Raw genomic sequence first — 23,709 nt, 5'->3', positions numbered from 1 at the left:
CGGGATTTTGGAAGCCACTGGTCAGTGGTACCATCAGTTGGGGAGAAGAATTGGACAGGCACCCTCGTGTCCACCCTTCACTGCCATGAACCACAGTAGCCATGAGCAATGGTAGCTGTTTCACTTCCACCTTCCAGATATTGTGCACAGTTCTCTTGTGGCCAACTTGAACCAGGAACTGCACAGGATAGGGAATCTGGGACATGTAGTTCTAGATTAGCCAAGTTGATACCATAAAACTCCACCCTCTTATTTATATTCATGTTCTTCTGCTGCAACACATAACTAAATCAGGGTCACTCCAGGTGAATTTGGGTTGGCACAAAATAATTACACACAGACAGAAAATACCCCTTTCTTTGGGTTCTGCGATGGCTCTCAACCTTAGGGATCCATTGGAAAAGAGAAGCAGCACACCTCAAACCCTGATTTTATTGGAGGAGGCTCTTCGGAAGACCAATCCATCCATATAAGGCAGAGGGGTAATATTAGAAGGGGCAGCCCACTCCCACTGGGTAACGTCCACTCCCAAAGGTTTGCTCCTCTGCTCAATGGAGATGGGGATCCACCTGCTTCCATTGCTCAAACCTTCCATTGCTCAGCTCCTATGTGGCAACTCCCAACATTCTTCCTCATGGCCAGTCCAGAAAATGATCAGTACAGGAGGAAGGGGTGGAGAGAGTGAATAAGGCTCATCCAGAGAGCAGTGGTGAGGATGCTCTGTTAAAGGAAGTTGACAGCTTTCCTTGAGCATTAGACCTCATACCTACTTCAGAGATGGAATTCTACATCCAGAGTGAGGCTGCTTCCACGGTTGTCTCTGTGAGCTAAACCGGCTGTCTGATTCCCTCTGGCTCTTTGAGACAGGGATACGAAAGGATGAAGTTTTGAAGAGAAGAATCCTTTTCACAGTATTTTCTCTCCAGCCTCTAAAAGAACTGGTCCCAGCAAACTCTAGTTGTGTACCCTACATGGTTTTTACTTCAGCCACTTTGTAAGACACAGAAGAAATATGACCAAGCTAAATGTGGCTGTTTCTGGAAAATTTTCTGGGAAACATTTTTGAATGTCCAAAATGTAGTTGGTTTTCCAGAGTTAGACTATAAATTAATCGCTTTCTCGCATAGAGGCTTAGTAAAGGAATTTGGTCCTGGCTAAGATTCTAGTGGTTTAGCATTTAAAGTAACTATTATAGACCTGGGAACTAGCCTAGAGGGTAGAGTGCTTATGTAACTTCAAGTCTAGTGGATTCTAAAGGGGATAAAGGAAGGGACCACTTTTTGTTGTTCATTATGCTGTTTACCGTGCTGGTTGCTTACTGAGTATTGTCTCCTTTACTCTTTCTCGAAACCCTGTGGGCTGAATATTAATTGCATATTATTGTTGAGGCTGAAAGAGTTTGAGCCACAGCCATGGGTGGTGCAACTGAGTGTGAGAGCTAGAAGCCAAAACAGCTCAGGTTGGTCTGGCTTCAGAGCTCATGGTTTCCCCATCGTACCCTAGTGCTCTACAAATGGGTTGAAATTATTTTACTTTCCTGGTCCTCAGTTTCTCCATCTTCTTGCTATATGTTACCCACCCTGCCAGAGGTTAGGTACTCTCTCTTTTTTTTAAGTTTCTTTTTTTTTCTTTTTTAGTTTTATTGATTTTATTTTTTTAAATACATGACAGTGGAATGCATTACAATTCTTATTACACATATAGAGTACAATTTTTTATATCTTTGTATATGGAGTATGTTCATGCCAATTCATGCTTTTATACATGTATTTTGTTTTGTTTTGTTTTGCATTACAATTCTTACTATACATATATACCACATTTTTTATTTCTCTGTTTATATATAAAGTATGTTGACACCCAATTTGAGTCTTCATACAGGTACTTTGGATAATGATGTCCATCACATTCCACCACCCTTGCTCATCCCCTGCCCCCTCCCTTTCCCTCCCACCCCTCTTCCCTATCTAGAATTCATCTAATCCTCCCATGCTCCCCCTCCCTACCCCACTATGAACTCTCTAGGAATAGCTATTTGAGGAACTTTATTCCACAGATTCATACAGTTCTCTGTGACTGGTGTCCAAGGCTTCTAAGAATGATATGATGCAGATGACACACTGTCCCACACCTACTTTGAAATACTAGACAAGTCTTCACCCCCAGTATCTCACCAAATCAGCATGGAACGCTTTCTTGAACCCTAAGTACAAGTTCTTGAACTGGGACAGTCCTGAAGTGGGCCAGCTTCATGGTCCTAATGATAGCCATGTAGTGGTGGAATAAGGAAGAGGTTCTGAGCAGAAAGCAGCTTGGTCCTTCCTCTGTGGGCATCCAGGAAAGGATAGGTAAAGATTCTTAGTCCAGTTCTCACCACACCAAAAAAGGGTACCCTGTGGTCAATCCTATTTCAATTATTTTGTTTTTCCCATTAAAACAAATTAGGTGGCAACATCCTTATGCATATCTGCAATACGCATGCCATGCCCCCATTTTGTTCTTGACCCATATCAGAGCACAACCACCTTAGAGGAAGAATGAGAAAGGTTGACTCATTTTAGAGGTTAGATCATAACACCAACACACTACAGATCATTCCTTGTGGGTGAAATAATGCCTTGTGCTTTTTTTTTTTTTTAAAAAGGACTTTATTGGGTGTGTGTGTGTGTGTGTGTGTGTGTGTGTGTGTGTTTTTAAGAGAGAGTGAGAGACAGAGAATTTTTTAATATTTATTTTTTAGTTTTCGGCGGGCACAACATCTTTGTTTGTACGTGGTGCTGAGGATCGAACCTGGGCCGCACAGATGCCAGGCGACCGCGCTACCGCTTGAGCCACATCCCCAGCCCCTGCCTTGTGCTTATGAGAACAAAGTTATAACTAAATTAGTTGCCTGATGAATAACCTTAATATTCTGTATCTTGGTTAAGAGTCAGTCTTTTAAAATCTTTGGAGGGGGAAAAAAGTCTAATAATTTCTGAGTGTTAAAACAGTTAATAATAAACATTTTAAAGCCAAACAGATAACTGGGTAAAAGGTTCTTATGGAGAAAGGAATTTGGGATCAGGGAGGAAGGCTGACCTCGTGGAGCCTTGTATTTGAGTCGGCGTGTGGAGGATGTGCCTCCCACTGTTGGAACCTCCCCTCAACCCACTCATAATTGCAGGGAGTTCTGAGGAGCTTTCTGTATCCAGAGTAAGCCAATTTTGTGGTGGCTATTATGGTTTAGATATGTGACATCCCCCAAAAGCTCACATGTGAGACAATGAAAGCATTTTCAAAGGTGATATGATTAGATTATGAGAGGTGTAACCTGAATGGAGGGTTCATCCACTGATATGGATTAACTGGTGGTAACTGCAGACAAGGAGGGTGGGATACAGTAAGTCGGGGGTGCACCTGTGTACCTTGTGGGGTTTATATTTTGTCCCTGGAGAGTGGAGCTCACTCTCTCTGCTTCCTGGTTGTGTCCTAGGTTGCTTTCCTCAAGTTTCCTTTCTGCTAGGATGTTCTGCCTCACCTGGGGCCTATAGGCAGTTTCAGACTGAACCTCTGAAACCATGAGCCAAAATAAACTTTTCCTCCTCTGAATTGTTCTTGTCGTGTGTTTTATTGACGCAAAAGCTGACTAAGAGCAGCTTAGGAGTGTGAGAGTGAGATTTGATCCTAAGGTGATAGGTAATGTGCATGCATTGCTTCTTTCCAGTGACTGGACCTTTCTTATGGCTTTGGGAAAGTGCCACATTGAGAATATGCTGTATTCCTTGAATGCAAGCAGGCCTTGCAAGTGGTCCTAGAACAGTCCCGGGCTGCCTGTGGGAAGTGGACGTGAACTGTCAGTATGGGTCACAGATCCTCCATTTGGCTTTTTCCATATCTCTAGAGAAAATCCCGGGAAAACAATTTTTTTTTGTCTTAACTTTGAGAATCAAGTTCCACGAACTGAGCCAGCATTCCCCATCCTTGCCCCTCCTTTGGGTGTACCACAATCCCCCTGGAGTTGATTTACCCAGCTGGGCAGAGTGGACCAAGGGTAAGCCTAGATCTGACACACACCAGTGATTGATGGGTTCAAATGGGGCAGATTCTGTGTAGGGCCAGCAGGCACTTTGAATTTCTCAAATTGAAACAAAAATGCTTTTGTGCTGCTTTGAGTTACTGTCATTGTTGTTTTATTGTGAAAGATAGTCACTCTTATGAACAGTTGGCTTTCCTTCAAGGCTAATTGTGCACTGTTCTTTGGGGACACCACATAAACATATATAGCGTGCTTAAAATGCATGAGGCTTAGAGAAGGACTAATTCCCTGGGGAGAGAATCCTGTGCTTGTCCAAGAGCTGGACCTCTACCTCCTCCCACACCCGTCACTCCAGCCAGTTGCATACTTGGAGAAGAGATTTATGGGGCTGAAGATACAGCTGCAAGTTTTCTTTTTCTTTCTTTCTTTTTTTGCTCCCTCCTTTTCCCCCTCAGAACAGTGTTCTGCTGTCCTGGCTGTTCTGCTAGAGACACAAACCCACAACTTATTTACAACAGCAGCATCTGAAAATTCTAAGTCGTGTCCTTGATGAGTGTGAATGTTTTTATAAGCAAAAAGCATTCCATGGATGTAATGAATTCCTACTTACCAGCAAATCTTGAGCTGGCTTATGTCTCTAATATTTTGATGAAGGACCATCTTTGAGTCTAATTACACTGTACAACTGTTTCAGCTCTGAAACAGCTTTGTTAATGTGAATACCTTAGGGACAGGACCACGGATTCCACAGATTCTGCTCTGACCCCTCTGTTTACTTTCAATGTATACTAATGGTTTACTGTGGCTTCTAGATTCTCTGTCTTTGTAGGGTTCTCTTAGATTGGAGCAAATTCTCTTTTCAGTTTTTAAACATTCTTCATCTAGGGGTTGGGGCTGTAGCTCAGTGGTAGAGTGCCTGCTTCACATGTGTGAGGCACCGGGTTTGATCCTCAGTACCACAAAAAAATAAATAAATAAAGATATTTGAAAATAAAATTCTTCATCTGAATGAGTGAGGCCATCACTTGACAAGTTTGCATTTCCCAAACTAGAATCCAGACTGGCTTTCCTGAATAAGAAGCCTTGCCTTCAACAATTTGCTTTCACTGGGCTATATGGTGGAAGAAGGATTGCGTAGGGAGAAGAATGAAAGAGAAAAGCCAACATTTATTTAATATTTACTGCTATTAAACACTGAGATTAGTACTTAATCAGATTTGATCCTATTAATAAACTTGATCCTTATTTTACAGATGAGTAAAGTAGAATTCAGAGTTTTCAACTTGCCCAAGTCACAAAACTAGTAACTTATAAAGGTAGGGGTTAAAACGAAAATGTTATTGAACTATGTAAAAATGTACAAAGTATTTAAGTACATCTACAGTTATTACAAACTGAATTGCTAATGTAACCACTACCAAGGAATTCTAAATCATGGACTAGTTATCTATTTTTGAAGTCTTTTTAAATGAGTCATACTGTAAGCATAGTATTGTGTACGATATGGGAGCGGAATTGCTGATCATAGGCTATACATATGTATTACATATGTCTAGGGTGACCTTCTGCGTAATTGCTCTATCCTTTATTGAAAATGGGACAGAATAGTCTTAACTGTTTTTGTGTAATTGCCCATTTATCCCTTGAATTCTGTGAATTTTGCTATGTGGTTTATGAGACTTTTTTTTAGGTGCATAAGTGTTTTCAATTTTTTTTAATCTTCCTGATAAAGGTTCGAACCTTTGATCACTATAAAATGTTTCTCTTTTCTATTGTACAGTTTTGGTCTTAAGTCCAATGCACATGTATGAGGATCAGTTACTAGACTTTCAGTCCTGCCACATTCTGCTGATGGCTACGCTACACTGTCTTAAGGGAAGAGAGCTTTGTAATATGTCTTTTTGCTTTGTTTGTTTGTTCATAAACCTAAAATGCATTAAGTGCACGAAAGAAACTCTGATCTCATGTTCTTCCATTTGCATGGCTCTGAAACTTCAGTTTACGTATCTAAGAATAACATTTCCTTTACAAATTTAATAGAAACAAATGCTTGGCCTAGTTCTTGGCACATAAGTATTTAATAAACCAAAGGCACTGTTAATAGTAAACATGTTGTTCAATCACCATTTTCTTTTCCACATAGAACATTAGAGCTAAAATGTACTTTAAATTTTCTAAAAATGTTTTTTTCCTATCTAATTTATCAGATGAAGAACTAATACCCAGAGAAGGGAAATAGCATGCTCCATAACTCAGTTTATTGGGTGTAGAGTTGAGATTAGAATTTATCTCCTGACTCCAGCTTCTGCGCTACTTTTCCTTTACCCTGTGCTTGAGGATACTTGGAGAATCCCTCATCAGAAAGAGAGGAAGGAAGGAGAGAATGAGAATATCCCCAGGGATAAACTCCATAGGAAATTGATTTTTGCTGTGGATAAACCAAGTTTTAGAGGCACTTAAAGGGTGTTTAGTGGAATTGTTCATGCTGGGTGAAGGCAGAGATTAGGTAATATAATCGATTGTTATGACAAACAATGTGGTTTAGGGAACTTGCTGGCTGAATTATATGTAGCATTGCCACCAAAGGTGATTGTACCCTCCTCTGTTCCTCTGGAATCTTTAAGCTCTTGATCCGGAAATCATTAATCTTCCCCTCATTGTTGCATCCTGGTTAATTGTAGCAAAGGAGAAGAGCTGCCAACAGAGTAGGACCTTCCTCCTCCTCCTTCATTTTATGAGGAAACACGGTTATCTGAACTGTCTTTGGAGATAAGATGGTACATAACCCTGCTGGATCTGACTTATGTTTGCCTGAGTTATTCTTTTCTTTTCTTTTCTTTTCTTTTCTTTTCTTTTCTCTCTCCTTCCTTCCTCCCTCCCTCCCTCCCTCCCTCCCTCCCTCCCTCCCTTCCTTCCTTCCTTCCTTCCTTCCTTCCTTCCTTCCTTCATTTCCTTCATTCATTCTTTCCTTCCTCTTTCTTAACTAGGGATTGAACCCAAGGGCATTTAAACACCGAGCCACACCCCCAAGCCCTTTTTATTTTTTGTTTTGAGACAGGGTCTTTTTGCTAAGTTACTCAATGCTATGCTAAATTGCTGAGGCTGACCTTGAACTTGTGATCCTCCTGCCTTAGTCTCCCAAGCACTGGGATTACAGGCATGAGAGTTATTTTTAGGAGAATAAAAATGTCCCCTGCCTGTTCTTATTTATTTTCTTCTTTGTATAAGGATGATAGTGGTAATAATGATGACCATGAAATAAGCAGTGTTCCATATTCAGGGATAGTAGAAGGAAAAAGCAAATGTTGTGTTCTTGAGAAATTAATTATGTCTAAGAGGCACTTAGACACCAGATCAGGGTAGGGTGTTCATCCATAGGGTGTTAGTGCCAGTTTTAGGGGAGTGGCTAGCTGATTGCAGGATGCAGAGTAATCTAAGATGTAAGTCTACAAGTTCAAGGTCAGAATCCTGGCTTCACCACTTGTAGCTACACTTGGGCCAGTGAAGTAACTTAAGTTTCCATTGTAAAATGGGAATAAAAATAATTAACTGCCTCAGGAGGGTATGATGAGAATTTTAAGTGAAATCACACACATCAAAAACTTTGGAAGAGGGCTGGGCATGGTGGTGCATGCCTGTAATCCTGGTGGCTCTGGAGGCTGAGGCAGGAGGATCACAAATTCAAAGCCAGACTCGGAATTTAGTGAGTTCCTGTCTCAAAAAATATATAAAAAATGGGCTATGGATGTGACTCAGTGGTTAAGCACCCCTAAGTTCAATCCCCAGTATCCCCCCCCCAAAAAAAAAAAGTTTTAAAAGAAGGTTAGGTGGGTTAGGTGTTCTTAGCTATTATGCTGATTGGCAAGTTGTGACCTAAGAAGTGGTCTGGGGTAAGGACTGCTGTGGTATGAATGTTTGTGTCTCTCAAATTCACATATTCACACATTGAAATCCTAGGCCCCAAGGTGAAGGTATTAGGAAGTGAGACCTTTGGGAAGTTATGAGCTCCTGGAGGTGGAGCCTTCATGAATGCCGTTATTCCCTTTTAAAAGTGTCCTGAAAGGGTGCTGTCACTCCTCCCGATATGAGGATGGGAAGGTATCATCTGCAAGGAAGCCATTGGCCCTCCCCAGTACCTCTTTGTTGGTGTGGTGATTTTAGAATTCCTGCCCTCCAGAAATGGGAGACAAATATTTGTTATTTGTAAGCTCCCCTGTTTATGGTACTTGTTTTTGCCTCCCAGACAGATTAAGGTGTGGACCAAATGGCTGGGCTTTCAGAAGTGTGCATTGGAGAGGAGAGATAGTGCTCTGTGGAAATGTGTCTGCCATTGCTTTCACATTATTCAGGATCCTATTATGACAGTCACATGTGTGATTTGAAGCAAAGACTAAGGAAATAAGAACAATCAAAATATAACTTGTTTTTCTTTTTGAACACTAAATTTCAACATTCTTCAAATATTTCTTAATTTACTCATGACTCTTTTTGCTGTGGTTTACCCTAGCCTTCTTTTCTTTTTGATGTTTTGGCCTTCAAATGTTGTAACTTTATTCTCAGTAGGCCTGACCATAGTATTAATTCGTGACATCAACAGTTGAGATATAGCTCATAAATGTCATTAAAGGTATGTGTGGACTAACATGACAGCATGTTTTACTTTTTGTGTTGTGTTTTGGGAAACTTAGATGTTATCTCTGATTGTGGCTCTAATCTTCAGCATTTTATAGATTATTATTAGCTTTGAAACCTGAAAGGTAACAAAATTTGACTCAAGTAAAAAACTGAAATGTGATTTTTTTTCTCTTGTTTGAAGTTGTTAATATTCATGATTAAAGAATATAATGTTGTTATAAGACAGGTGGGATGAGCATTTAAACTAATGATGTTGGAAAAATTTTGACTAGATGCTTTGCAGCACTGTTTCTCGAAATGGTACCTGATATGCTCAATGAAAATGGGGATTCTTAGAGCACACCCCTTGGAGAGTCTGACTTGGTAGGTCTCGGGTGAGACCACCCAAGAGAGTGGTCCACACTTGAGAAAACTCCTCAAAGTGACTTGTATTTGCAGTGCAGTTCGCAAGCTAGCATTTTATATCTGAGTGTGCTTTTTGTTTAAGCAATTGGCATTAAAAGTGACTTAGACAATGTTGATTGCACACAAAGCAGGAACAGCTACCATGCAACTGCCCCCAGCCCCCAAAAGCCTTCCTTATCATTTTCTGCATTTCCTGACCTAAGAAGTGTTTAAGAGAAGATAGGCTGGATGGCTGGCAGGGTCTGATAGAAAAGGGTTCCACTTTTAATGGGATCTTGATCAGGATGATCTCTAGAGCACAGTAGAGCATTCTGCTTGATTCAGAGTTTTAGGTTTGCTGCCTGGCATCTGGTTCCTGCTTTCTGTATCATTTAGATGGACAGGATTCCCCACCCCATAACTAGGAACCAGCTCTTCCTGATTATTTTCTGCATCTGTTTCTGTCTCTTTTATCTCTCTCTTCCTTCTGATTTTTATCTCTAAAACTTTATCTGCCTCTCTCTCTCTCTAAACATTTTCTGTAATCTTCAGAGAAAGTCTGAAGCAGCTCACCCTTCAGTCCTTTCAAGATCAGAAAGAAAGAAAGAAAGACAAAAGAGGCAAAGACAAGTCAAAGTGCATTCATACGAATGAACGAAGCAGTGGCAGGGTGCAAGATTCTGAATGGATGCAGATTCCCAGGGCAGGGAGAAGACCTTCTTGTAATTGTAGGTGCTGTGTTTCTCCCCAGCCTCGCTCCCACTTTGGATGAATCAAGTTGAGTAATTGTGGGACTTCAGCCATGTAAGAACAAATGTGCAGTTGCACAATCCCTTGGGAACTCAGCCTGTCCAGAGGGTTATCATCCATCTGCCAGGACTGGCGCAGGGAGAGGAATTAGAGGCAAGATTATTTAGTTGATTTGGCTTCCTATCAGGAGGAAGGCTGGAGTTCTGCCTAGGTATTTGTTCCAACCTGATCACACCCTGCAATGTGCTTAGTCCTGCCTTCTTCTTGTTAACTCTTACAAGGCACACTCAGTTTCTTAGACTTTTCTCCACTGCCTGCTTGCTCAGAGACATTGCTTTCCTAGGCTTACTATGACAGACGAAGGTGTTGTTCTTCTTTTCATTGATGATAACATGTTTCATGTCGCTTCATGTAAAAGTTAGCAGATGGGAGAGACTGGATCCTAAACTTTGCCAGGTATGGTAGCAAACACCTGTAATCCCAGCTATTCTGAAAGCTGAGGCAGGAGGACCCCACATTTGAAGCCAGCCTGAGCAATTTAGTGAAATTCTGTCTCAAAATAAAAAATTAAAATGGCTGGGGATGTAACTTCAGTGGTAGAACACTTGCCCAGCATGCGTGAGGCCCTGGACTCAATCCTGTGCAGCACACACACACTCCTGGGAGATGAGTTACAGAGCAGCTGCACAAACTCATGATTGATCGCTTTTCTAAGAATTGGGGAAATGAAAGAACTGCAGCCCAATCTTTGAAAATAGACATGATAAAGATGATTATAAGGAAAAGTGTTCTGAACGCGCTTGAATTCTCATCTAAGCCCTCCAGCCCAGGTAGGGGGTAATATGTTCCTCAGGTGGGCCAATTCAGAGGCACCTGTTCTCTGTATTTGTGTCTGTTTGCTTTTTAATACAGAGAAGTCATTTCCCCCCAAGCTGTGCACTTCCTGTGGTTACTCATAATGCATGTTGATTTGCAAAACATAGTGTACCATGGATGCTAATTGGAGGTCCATTATGACTGAATACCTTACACTGTAAGACTGCAGTTCTAGATCATTTGTACATTTTTAGTAACAGGACATTGGAACTGCAGGAACCACAGTGTTGAGAACACTTGGGGAGAGATGACGTCTTTCTAAAGTCTAATTCTAAAAATACTACCTTGAATATAAGCAGGATAAAGGTTTTGAAGCCTTTTTTTCTTCCTTTAAGGAAAATTGTGAAATAAGTGTCTAACTCTACATATTGTTGAGAATGACAAATGACACACATAGCAACCCAGTCTTAATTGAGTAAAAACCTTCTTAAAAAGTTGAAAGATCCTAAACATCAAAACTATAAGAGATTTGAGTGGGTCTACAACTATTTAACAGTTAAAGAGAAAAAAATACCTATCTTCCACTCTTCTCTACATTCCTCAGAATTCACGTGTACATACTGTACTTCATAAATTTGTATCTGTGTAATGCTGTGGATTCATATGGAGTTTAAATTCCAGATATGACACTTAACTGTGTGACCTTGAGCAAGTAACTTGACCTCCCTGACATGCAGTTTGCTCATAAGGATTGTATTGGGAATTATGGGTTGCCAATGAGAGATACCAGCTATGATAAGAAAAAAAAAACTGATTAGAAGGATATCAAGTACACAAAACAATCAAAGGCAAATCTAGAGAACCACAATTGATAAGCAAGGGACAGGAATAGAGATGACCTGGAGACCTAACAACCAGTGCAAATGAAGTTTGTCTTTAGTGTTACATCCAGATTCAGTGCTTCAGGGAGAGTGAGTGTGAATGGCCAAGCTTGAGTCAGGTGACCCCATGAATGAGGGAGGTGACATGGTACCTCGGTTGACATTCCTATGCATATTGCCCACCGCAGAGACAGAGGGAAGGTGATTTCTGAAAAAAATATCAAGCTGATTTTAGGATGACAGCTGGGTGTCTGGCCAGAACCTAACACATGTCACTACATGGTTGTTAGGAAATTTTTTGTTTGTTTGTTTGTTTGTTACTGGGAATTGAATCAAGGAGCATTCAACCACTGATCCACATCCCCAGCCCTTTTTATTTTGAGACAGTCTTGCCAAGTTGCTTAGGGCTTTGCTAAGTTGCTGAGACTGGCTTTGAGCTTCCTGTGATCTTCCTGCTTCAGCCTCCAAGCCACTGAGATTACAGGTATGTACCAATGCATCTGGCCAGAAAGATTTTTTAGTAAGTATTTAAAGTACCTTGGAAAAGAATATGTTTTATTCTCTCATCTCCTGTGTGTGTGTGTGTGTGTGTGTGTGTGTGTGTGTGTGTGTGTTGCTGGGGGGATTGAACCCAGGGCCTCATGTATACTAGGCACTTATTCTACCACAGAGCTATATTCCCATCCCCAAAGACAGGTTTTCAGTCAATGGACAGACTTTACTGAAAAGTTGCCCTCAATTTTGAAAGGACTCTACCTGTGATATTCTGCTTCTCCAACTAAATTGTGAGCTTCATGAAAGCAAGGACTCTGGTGGTTAAATCTTCTTCTTCTTATTATTATTTTTAAAGTTCTTCACACTCACTTTGGTTCAAGATGTCTTAGCCTTTTCCCCTTGGCGGCAGAGGTCTCCCCTTGATTGTTATACTCCCAGAGGTGCACCCAGGTGTTGGCACAGGTAAAGAGGATTGTGGGCTATGAGCTGTTCACAGGGCATTTGTTCTAACCCCCTATTGCCCCTGCTACTTTGCAAGGGAGTGAGAACGTCTAATTGCCCAGTCTTATTGCCTTAATTTTATGAGAAAGCAAATAAGTCACACTTTGGTATTTGAGAAATGTGCCTGTGTGTGCACATGCATACAAACCAAAACCAAGAAATGATCCTCTCCCTTTGCCTAAAATTAAATTTAATTCAAGCCACCACTCACCAAGATTTATGATGTCCAGATCATAAATAAAATTATAAATAAAAAGAAATCCCTTACCCTTTAGCAATCACCCCCATATCCTACCCCTGTTCTCCAGCCCTCTGCAACCCATAGGACTCTGCCATTCTAAACATTTCCTACAGATGGCTCCTCTGAAGTGGTTCACTGGGAGCATCGCTATGGGGTATATATTTTGTATCTGGCAAGTGGAGTCCTCTCTCTCTGGGCAGTTGTGACTGGCTTCTTTCACTTTGTATGTTTTCTAAGCTCATCCGTGCGTGTTACAGCGTGTGGTTTGTTCCATTTTATGGCTGGATAACCTCCCATTGCATGGATACTCCACATTTCATTTCTCCTTCAGTTCTTAAAGCTTCCAGCCGTTGTCTCTTTGGCTTCTTTTCTCTGCTGGTTCCAGATAGGGGACTTCAAACTCAAACGCCCATCAGCTAAGCATAAGTTAGGAAGTAGAAATTATGGTGGCAAATGAGAGGGTGGAGTATGCCCCATTGAGAAGGGGCTGCCCTTACTCAGCCCCTGTCCAGTGGCCATCCAGGCTTGATGTGATCAGGTCTTCTCCTTGTCCAAGAGAGGCCCCAATCTGGATTTTATATGAAGAATTTCTATTTTTTTTTTAATTGTTGGTCAATTAAAACAAACTATAGACAAAACCCAGTGTGGTGATGACTCATTCTGAATGTGACCCTGTGTCATGCAGAGACACATTTAATCTTGGGGAACCTGTGAAGGGTGAGCTGGAGCTGGACTTCCTGGAAACTCTTGCCTTCAAAATGACTGGATTATTTGGCAATACAAAGAGGAAAGAAGAATCAAGCTCTAAAGACCAACTCTCTGGTATGGGAGGGGGTGAAATTCCTCCCATTCTTTGGCTAGAGAGTCTGCTCTGCAGAAGAAAAAAAACAAAAACAAACAAAAGCAAAGCCCAGGCTAATGCCTATGTGAAATTAGAACTAAATTGTCCTGTGCATTGCTGTGACCCACTTAGGGAGGAATTACGACCTGGTGCATGACCTCCATTATGGCTCTGACCTTGACCATGGTTGACAAGTGCTGATTTTATATAAGACATGCCCTGAATCCAAGAGGAAAGACTAATGAAAAGGAACAGGGAAAACTGGTGATCACGGGGTGGCCTTGGGCAGGTGAAACACCTTAGTGATGTAAATTGGGGAGTAGAAAATCCAAGAAGAAATAGCAACTGCTCACTGAGTAAATAAACAGTCTGCTTATGACCTTCCACTTTCTATTCTGTTTTGTATGTGACCTTGAAGGGAGTGTTTTTTAAGGAAAAAAAAATGAATAGAACCCAGCACGACTGTATTGCTTGGTGTTAAGGAAGAGGTTATAAGTGCATTCTCTAATCCGAACCTGTGAGGATAAGCATGTTTACCTAACTCTTTTAAAAATCAGACGTATCATGTTATTGTTTGGATGTGAGGTGTCCCCAGAAAAACTCTGTATGTGTGAGACAATGCTAGAAGGTTTGGAGGAGAAATGATTGGGGAGGAATTAGTCCCTGAGGGGATTAACTGGTTGGTGCCTGGAGGCAGGAGGGGTATGGTTGGAGGAAATGGTTCACTGGGGGTGTGGTTATGGGGGATATATTTTGTACCTGGCAAGTGGAGTCCTCTCCCTCTCTGCTTTCTGATCATCATGTGAGCTGATTTCCTCTGCCACAATCTTCCACCATGATATCCACCTTACTTTGAGCCCCTAGGAATGGAGTCTGCTGTCTGTAGACTTGGACTTCTGAAGCCATGAGCCCCTAAAATAGAACTTTCCTCCCCTAAAATTGTTCTGGTGAGACCGTTTAGTCACAGCAGCGAAAAAACTGACTGAAACACATCATGAGACATAGAAGAGCAGAAGTGATTTGATTAAAGTCGTCCATCAAAGGGGCCAAGGATGTCAGTCTATAATGTTGGATTCTAAATCCCACATCTTTTCTGCAGAGGCAGAACTGACCTTTTAATACTTTCAAATTTTGGTGTATCTAAGGAGTAGGTATAGATTGTTTGGAACTTAATATAATGTTTGAATTTAAATTGAAATTATCCTCTGTTACTGTTTAGATGTGAGGAATCCCATCACCCCGCCCCCCCAAAGCTCATGGGTGAGACAAGACAAGAAGGTTTAGAAGCAAAATGATTGGATTATGAGCTTTAACTTAATGGGTGGGTCAGCCCCCCCAATAGGTATTAACTAAGTGGTGCCTGGGGCTGGTGGGGTGTGTCTGGAGGAGGTGGGTCATTGGGCATGCCTTTGGGTATGTATTTTGTGGTGTGGAGCAGAGCTTCCAACTTCCTGGTGACCATGACCTGAACCTCTTTCCTCCACGTCACTTCCACCATGATGTCCTGCCTTATCTTGGTCCCTGAGGAATGGAATCAGCCATCTGTGGACAGAGACCTCTGAAACCATTAGCCCCAAACGAACTTTCCCTCCTCTCATTTTCTTGTCAGGTCTTTGGTCACAGCTATGAAAAAACTGACTACAACACCCACTCTGAAAACACCTAAAGGGAAATGGTAGTTTCAGAATGTTTTTGTATTTTCCACATTGTTTGGTTGAATCCTTCAACACTAAATTAATTAATAACCAGTTAGGAGCAGGAGCACACATTAGTTACTCAGGCCTTGTACTCAGGATGATGAGAACCACAGATATGGGTCTCATCACTCAATTAGTCCATCTCAACCATCTTCCATCCTTCCTTTTCTTCTCCCTGTTTCTATCCCTTCTCCTGCTTGCTGTCTTTTCCTTCTTCCTATTTTCTTATTTTCCCAGTGAAAGGAGAGATTTACGTGGAGCAAGGAGGCCTTCAGACTCAATCCTAATTGTGCTGTTTTATTTATGCATTTAGTTATTCAGTTCATTCGACACTGAATATGTATAAGTACTGCTGCTATAACAAATTAGCACAGACTTACCAAACTTAACTGATACATACAGAGTGGGCGCACATAAATGAATGGTGCTTGTCATTGTTTTGTGGTTCCCTCTCCTGCCATAGGTTACCACTCACTGTAAAAGTTAGCCTTTGTTAGCCTCATCCACTTTTCTGGGGATAGGAAATAGGGAGATTTGTAGAATTTATCATTACAAGTGGTACACTTCAGCCAGGTGTGATGGCACATGCCTGTAATCCCAGGGACTCCAGAGGCTAAGGCAGGAGGATTGCAAGTTTGAGGCCAACCTTAACTACTTAGGGACACTTTGTCTTTAAAAAAAAAAAAAAAGTAGGAGTGAGGTGGGGATTGGGAAAGTGGCTTTCTTGGTAAAGTGCCCCTGGATTCCATACACAATACTGGAAAAAATGACTGGACCCCTTGACAAATGGAAGGAAGCACTAGGAAGCACTATTAATAATCATGTAGAAGCAATATTTATAAAAGAGAACTGTTTAGAGAACACTGGACCATAGGGTTTTCTTGTCTACTGAGTCCATATGAATAATTACAGCCATAAAAAAAAAACCACAGTGACTGTAAGGAGACATTGCATCTCCACATATTTGGAGCACTGTAACGAAGCTTTGTGTATTTCACCTTCTTTAATTCTTGCAATAACCTTATAAGGTAGGTAACATCCCTATTTTAGAAATGAAGGAAATAAAGCTCAGAAATTTAAATAACCTAGCTTAAGGTTCTGAGTTAGGATTTAAGCCCAATTTTGTGAAACCCTAAAATAAATGCTTCTTCACCAGGCACATTATTGACGCACACCTGTAATTCCAGGAACTCAGGAGGATGAAGCAGGAAGACTGTAAATTGTTTGCCAGGGCAACTTAGACCCTGTCCCAATTTAAAAGGGGGTGGGCCTAGTATTGTAGCTCAGCAGTAGAGCACTCCTGGGTTCAATCCCCAGTAATGAAAATAAATACATAAAATACATGTTTTTTTCCCATCACAATGCCAGGAAAAATGTGGCTTTTTGGAGATTGTTGAATTGGAGTTGTCAGTGCGTTTGGATGGATATTTTAAGAATGACTTACCTGTTATGGCTGCACACTATCTTTATGAAAGGTCTGTAAAAACCTTGCAGCTATAACTGATGTTCTTTCTTTTCATTGTTCCTTTAGGTCTGTCAGTTCGTCGTCTCTGTCAATGGGCTCAATGTGCTGCACGTAGACTACCGGACCGTGAGCAATCTGATTCTGACAGGCCCACGGACAATTGTCATGGAAGTCATGGAGGAGTTGGAGTGCTGAGCAGCTGTCCCTCCAGGCCTCCAGTGGCCCATGGGTGACCAGAGTGACACAATAACACAATGACAACACTTCATGCGAATGGATGGCTTTGGACATAGGAAATTTTTCTTTGTGCATACACATCTTAAAATTGAGTTTCATACACTGTTTGAATGTGGAAGAACCGGGTAACACATATTTTAAAAAACATTTGGGAACTAGAGTTTTCCTACATGATGGAATTGCCTTATTAGATTTCTAGGTGTAGTTCTCATTCATTGTATTTTTAAATCTTAGTTTGCAGAAAGCTGTTAAAATGTTTTTCTACCCAGAAGAGCAACATGCTAAAATTCCCCTTTTAGGAATCATTAGTTGTTACAGACTTTAAATTGTACTTTTAAGCTGGGCACAGTAGTATGTACCTGTAGTCCCAGCTACATAGGAGGCTGAGGCAGGAAGATGGCTTGAGCCCAGGGGTTCCAAGGTCACAAGGCATGATCCCATCTCAAAAAACAAAAGCAACAAACAAACAAAAACTTTCACCCAAATTAGCAGGGAATTGTTTAATCGAGGGTCTAGATTTCACCAAGCTTCAAACGAAAGTGACATCCATAGGAATATGACCTGTTAACCAGCCTTTCCAAAAAGGTTCTAAAGCATTGAAGTGATTAAAAGCCATTATAAAATGACAAATTCCTTAATTACTGCCTTCAGTATCAACTTTTAACTTAATGTTAATTAGGACATTAGATTAAAAAAAAAAAGAAAGAAAGAAACCTTGTCGTGCTGTGAGCAGGTAAATAGGGAAATGATGATCTTTTACTGAGATGATGATTATTTTTACTGAGCCTAAATCATTTGGTTCTATAAATCAGCTATAACCATTTTCTAGAATTAATTCTAAATATACTGAATGTGAATAGAAGAAGTTTGTGCATAGACGACACGTGAAGCTCAAAATCAAGCCTTCTAGCAAGGGTTTTACTTTGCAGGTGTCCACTTTTAAGGTAAATATTCTAGAATTCAGCTTCTGTGTGATAAAACTTGAAACTCTGAATTGCTTTCTTAAGCCCAAATTGTTGCTGGCCTTCTAATGCAACATATTCCAAGGACATGACATGCTGCTCATCAGGGGGATTATTTTCACTGAATTTGCCATCTGGGGTAGGGATTTTTCATCTTTGTTGTACATATGCACGATTCCTTTTTTGGTCTAGGAAAGAGTACATCTTGGGTCTTGGTATGTAGAGGTAGTTCCTCAAAGTGCCAAATGAGGGAGTCTGGGAATGCTAAATTCTTTTTATCATTTCCCATAAACAACAAGATTGCTTTCTTAATATGCTCTAACAAAGTAAGAGTGTTGTACCTCAGTCATTTCTTGGTGATAGGTTATCACCATACATTGGTACCAGCGGATGGGAAAACATGCTGAAGATTTTATACATATATATATATTTTTTTCCTGGTAATCCAACTTTTCTAGCTGTAGTCAGAGGACAGGATTTTGAAGTAATATTGAATGTCTAGCATTAATATTGTCAATCTGTATTTGAGAAAGATGATTGCCTCCACGTGTGTGTGTGTCTCTACTGCGTGTCGGGCTCTGTGCTGTGTGGTATTTGCTGTGTATGATTTCCTTCCCTCCTCATCACAGTCTTTTGAGGTAGATATCACCACCCACATTTTTCAGATGTGGAAACTAAGTCTGAGCAAGTTTGAATTTGATCTCTAAGCTCAAACAGCTGCCAAAACTACTGCATCCTACAGCCCGAGTTCAAACACCCGGTAGTTTCCTGCTAAAGCCCGTGTTACCCCTCCCCTCCAAACTTTCCCCATTTAGGGACCTTATATTGGAAGCTCTCATATGCCAGGTGCCATGCTAAGACTTGACCTGTTTGTCTTTAATGAGCTGTGAGGCCAAGGCCAGCGTTATCCCCATTGTACACGTGAGGAAACCCACTTGTAAAGAGGTTAGTCATATGCCCAAACCACACCACTAGTCAGTAGGAAAACATACTACCTGGGTTTTTTTTCCCATTTTTTTATTAGCTATTTATATGTATAGTAGTTGGTTACCACCTGGTTTTTAACAACATTTCCTGTAGCATCTTTTAAAGATGGGTCTTAGATGCTTTATTTCTCCAGGTTTTCATTAATTGACAAGAGAAGAAAGAACACCTTTCAAAAATGCCATCTTCTCACCTGCTGCCTGTACATTTTACTGAGATCCCAAGGCCCACCGTCTTGAACCCTCGGAAATATAACTTCCCGTTAGCTAACCTGAGCACCCGAGAAGTACCTGTGCTCCACACAGCCTCCTCCTGCCAGGGAGCGGAGGCAGAGAGGGTTTCTTTGGCTCTCATCACCCTCAGTTTAAAGGCCAAATGCTAGAGGGTCTCTTAAGGCCACAAGAGCTGTACATTAGCCACTCCTCCGCCCACCCCAGTGTCCTCCTACCTGAGTCACAGTGAATGCCCCTGTGTCCCCGTCCTCATCTCACTGTCCTCAGGGTGTGCACCTGCTGTTTCTCTTTCCTAGAATGTCCTATCTCCTTCTTTACCCAGGAATCTCTTTCTTCTTATTAACCCACCCTTACATATTATCTCCTCTGAGAAGCCTTTGTTGCCAGTTTCCCCATTCTGGCATTCATGCCCCTTCTCCGAATTCCTATAAACCTTGAGTCAGTCCTACCCTAACCCCATTATAGTACCAATGACATTCCTTTGAAATTGCTCCGCCTCCGCACTGTCTCCCAGCCTAGACGCTGAGCATCTGCAGAATAAGGATGTCTTGGTACCCAGAAGGATATCCCTTTACCTAACATAGTTCCTGACACAGAGGAGAATTCCAGCTGTTTATTGTTGCCCAACAACCTCCCCCTAAATTTCTTTGTTCCCGACCCTACAGGTTGTCGGTTGGGGCAGAATTAAGCTGAGGTGGCCCACCACTGCCCCACGTTTGTGGTTAGTGAGCAGTTGGTGGAGGCTGCTTGATCTTGGGTGGTGCTGCAGTTTGAATCTTGAAAACCCCTGAAGACCCGTGTGTTAAAGATTTGTTCCCCAGAGTGATAATATTGGGACAATGGTGGAAACTTTTGAGAGGTGGAACCTTGTAGAAGGTCCTTAAGTCATAGGAGTATGTCCTTGAGAGGGACTGGGAGGCCCTAGTCCTTCCTCTTTTTCTTCCTAGCCATCAGTTGAGCACTTTTGTTTCACCTTCTACTCCTGCTGTGATATCCTGCCTCACCATAGACCCCAAAGCAATGGCCAATTGATGGCCTGGAACCTCCCAAAATGAGCTATAGTAAACCTTTTCTCTTTGTAAGTTAATTATCTCAGGTATTTTGTTATACTGATGGAAAGCTAACAAACACAGATGGTCTTATGCATATGTCTTATAGTGGGCTGGGACTGTGGGCCAAATTGCCTACGTTTCCGCTGCATTTGACTATTCCCCAGAACTAGCCCAGGTTGAGATTAAATATACTGTAATACCTTTCTTCTACTTGCTTAGAAGTTACATAGTTTCACTTCCACACCATTTTATGAGCCAAAAGGAGTCATAAAGTTAGTCCAGAACTAAAGGGTAGGAAACAAGATGCCTCCTTTTTATGGGTCAATTTCAAAGAATTTGTAGCCATTTTTAATCCACCTAGAGTGGGACACCACCCCCCCCCCCCATTTGTTTAATAAATCCCAACAGGTAACCTAGCTACAGAAAGCTTTTCTCTATCCAGATGCAAATTACTAGTCAGCATCCTGGGTAGAGTGTAATATTGAATCAAGGCTGTTTCTAATGAAAACTTCAAGTCAGAAAATCCTAAAATGATAGGCCATGTGGGCATGGCTCAGTCTTTTCATTTGATGACCAAGGAAACAGAATGGTCACGTGACATGCTCAGATCCACGAAGCTTGCTGGGTGAGAGCTTAGGCCAGAGGCCCTGCTCCTCCTCCTAACCAGGGCCTTTGCAGTCCTGCTGTGTAGCCGAGGGTAATGTTGCCAGAATGGGCCTTTGGCTTGCGGGTATTCAGCAAAGGAAAGAGGTCTGTAAAGGCAAGGGAATAGAGTTTTAATAGATCTGTCTTGAATTGTTAAATCATATCATAAAACAATAAGTATTCTACCTGATATTTTCACAGTTTTCTGCTTTAAAATTTAAAAACCCATTTCTAAATGTAGCACAAAAAAATATCTTAAATGAATAAGAGCAGTGTTTCTAGGAGCTTTTATTTCGTGTGTGTGTGTGTGTGTGAGTGTGTCTGGACTGTGCCTTCCCCACATAGGGCACGGGTATTGTGTGAGGTTTTACTCACACTCGGGGGCCTCTGATATCTTTCTTTGCTCCCTTCTTTGCTCACTTTTGATTTTTCAGGTGTTTGTGTATGTGATGAGTTTATCTTTTGGTGATGGAAAGGAATATAGTTTTTGTTTCTTCATTAATTCAATGTGTGCAAATTTGAAAGCCATGTTTTGTTATAGAGAGAAATGCAGCTACCTTTTGGGTTGAGTCTTGAGGTAATCTTTGTTAAATAATTGTATAAATTAATAAGACGTTAAGTTGATAAATGGGGAATAACTTGGAGATGATAATCATTATGTGTGTGGATTAGTGTGATCGACTTCACACCATCTTATAAAAGGTGGCTATACCACAGGGACAGGTAATTCATATTTAAAATGTTACTGCTGAAAGTTTGTTCATATTGGAATCTCACATTTTTAAATACTGTTTCCTTTCAAATGTATTGTGAAAATAATCTGCTGTCTTAAAGAGAGACCTGTTTTAAATTGTTGAGATTAACTATTCTCTCCTGTTGAGTATTAATCCTGTTTAATTTTTTTTATTATAAATGATCAGAATAACTCTAGAACATGTTGGTTTTGCTAATTGGTTGAAATCTGTCACTGTCATTGACCATGGTTTTAATCACTTAAGGCAGATTTTCAGGTGCAATGTATCTTTCTTCATTTCAATACCAAAACACAAATGCGCTATGTACCAAAATGAAGTTCATTGTCAAAGATAGCATATGGTATTGTTAAATGAATCAATAAATGTACTTAATATATATCTTTAAAATTGGGTTGAGATTTATTTGCCCTTTATTAAAATGGTAGCATAATACTTAGAATTATTATATAAAAACAGAGGCATGTGGCATGAAATAAATGGAACATTTTTAAAACAATGACTTTAGGATTTCAGCTTTTCCTGTCATTTAAAACAAATTAGCCAATTTTTGTTCAAAGAAAGGGTTGCATTATAAGCTGATCTACTACTTATTTATCAGCGAAAACACATGGGACTCATATCTAATTCTCTAAGGTAGCCAAAAGTGCCATTTTTAAACCTACTTCTTGATGGATATTTTCTGGAGGTCTTTTGCCTGGAAAAAAAATATGCACTAAAATGTGTTTTTTTTTTCTGTACTATATTTGATTCAGAATAATTTTCTCCTATTCAGATACCCTATATGATGGGTATTGTAGGATGTTCTATATGGAAAAATACCATGTACTTGTCATTTTTAAAAACTAATGACGATGGATTAGGAAATAAGTTAAATAATTCTGTGTTGGGGGGGATGTAAAGTTTTAGGGGTTAGTGGTTATTCACACTATACTCAGAGTTAACCAAAAGGACATTTAATTTTCTATTGCTTATTCACTTATTGATTCATTCAGGAAACCTTACTGAGGACTTGGGTTTTAGACACTGCCCGTAGGCACTGGGAATACAAAGTGAGCGGACGTGCAGCTCGTCCTTCAAGAGTCACCTTTGGGCTTGTCTCTTAAAATTATTCTCTCTGTAGATGGGGGAATAAGAAAGCAAGGTGTTAAAACAGCTGGGTTTTTTGTTTTGTTTTGTTTTGTTTTGTTTGGGGTACCAAGAATCGAACCCAGGGGCACTTAACCACCGAGCCCCATCTCCAGCCATTTTTATGTTTTATTTAGAGACAGAGTGACACTGAGTTTAGGGCCTCTCTGAGTTGTTGAGGCTGGCTTTGAACTTGTGATCCTCCTGCCTCAACCTTCCAAGTCGATGGGATTACAGGTGTATGCCACTGCACCCAGCTAAAACATCTGTTTTAATGCTAGAGACCACCTTCCAACTCAAGAACCAGAATACTGATAATACTTTAATAATTTAATTGTATTTTTCTTCCCACTCCCGTCTCTGACTTTCCCTTAATCAAGGAAAACACAGTGATGAACATGAAGTTTACCATTCTTCTTGCTTTTTTTGGTTCTTATTAATTGTTTCGTTTTTTAAAAAAAATTAATTTACTAAAAGAGCATCGGGTTTTATGTAATCTGCAATTTGCATTTTATTTTCCAGGTTTTTGTGTATAATAATTCATTCCTTTTTCACAACTCAGTAAAGTCCATGCCGCAAATTCTTTAGTTTCCTGTCGATGGGCATTTGAGCCATTCTCACTGCTACTGTCATAAGTGTGGTTGCTTTGAACATTCTCATGCCATCTCCAAACAATAGAGGAGTTTCTTTTAGATGTCCACTTAGGAAAATAATTGTTGAGTTGTAGGAAATATGAACGTCCAACTTTATAGAGTAATACTAATGAGCTTCCAAACTGACTCAAAATACAAAAGTGGTGTATATTAATATCTTCTCCAACTCTTCATGTTTTGAGACTTCTTGATGATTGTCAAATGAGTGTATGTGTGGTCGATGATCCTGAGGTTTCCAAGGTGCTGCAGAGCACATAAACTAAAGCACAGACTTATCTACGTTCGCCATCCTAATTTACTACATTATGCCTTCATCATATGCAGGATGTCTTCGACCTTTGT

At 40.6% G+C, this 23,709-nt stretch overlaps 1 protein-coding gene across 1 annotated transcript in view; it reads left to right on the top strand.

The window, feature by feature from the left end:
* Deptor (DEP domain containing MTOR interacting protein) overlaps window positions 1–21,976 on the top strand; it is a 137,564-nt gene extending 115,588 nt beyond the window's left edge. The window contains exon 9 of the mRNA XM_005316200.5: window positions 16,788–21,976. Coding sequence (XP_005316257.2) covers window positions 16,788–16,916 — 129 coding nt within the window. The 3' untranslated portion in view covers window positions 16,917–21,976. The remainder of the gene's footprint in view (window positions 1–16,787) is intronic.
* The last annotated feature ends 1,733 nt before the right edge of the window (window positions 21,977–23,709 follow it).

This window comes from Ictidomys tridecemlineatus, chromosome 7, assembly GCF_052094955.1.
Source record: "Ictidomys tridecemlineatus isolate mIctTri1 chromosome 7, mIctTri1.hap1, whole genome shotgun sequence".
NCBI lineage: Eukaryota > Metazoa > Chordata > Mammalia > Rodentia > Sciuridae > Ictidomys > Ictidomys tridecemlineatus.
Note: the sequence above shows the minus strand (reverse complement) of the source record. Positions and strands in the feature narration are given on the sequence as shown.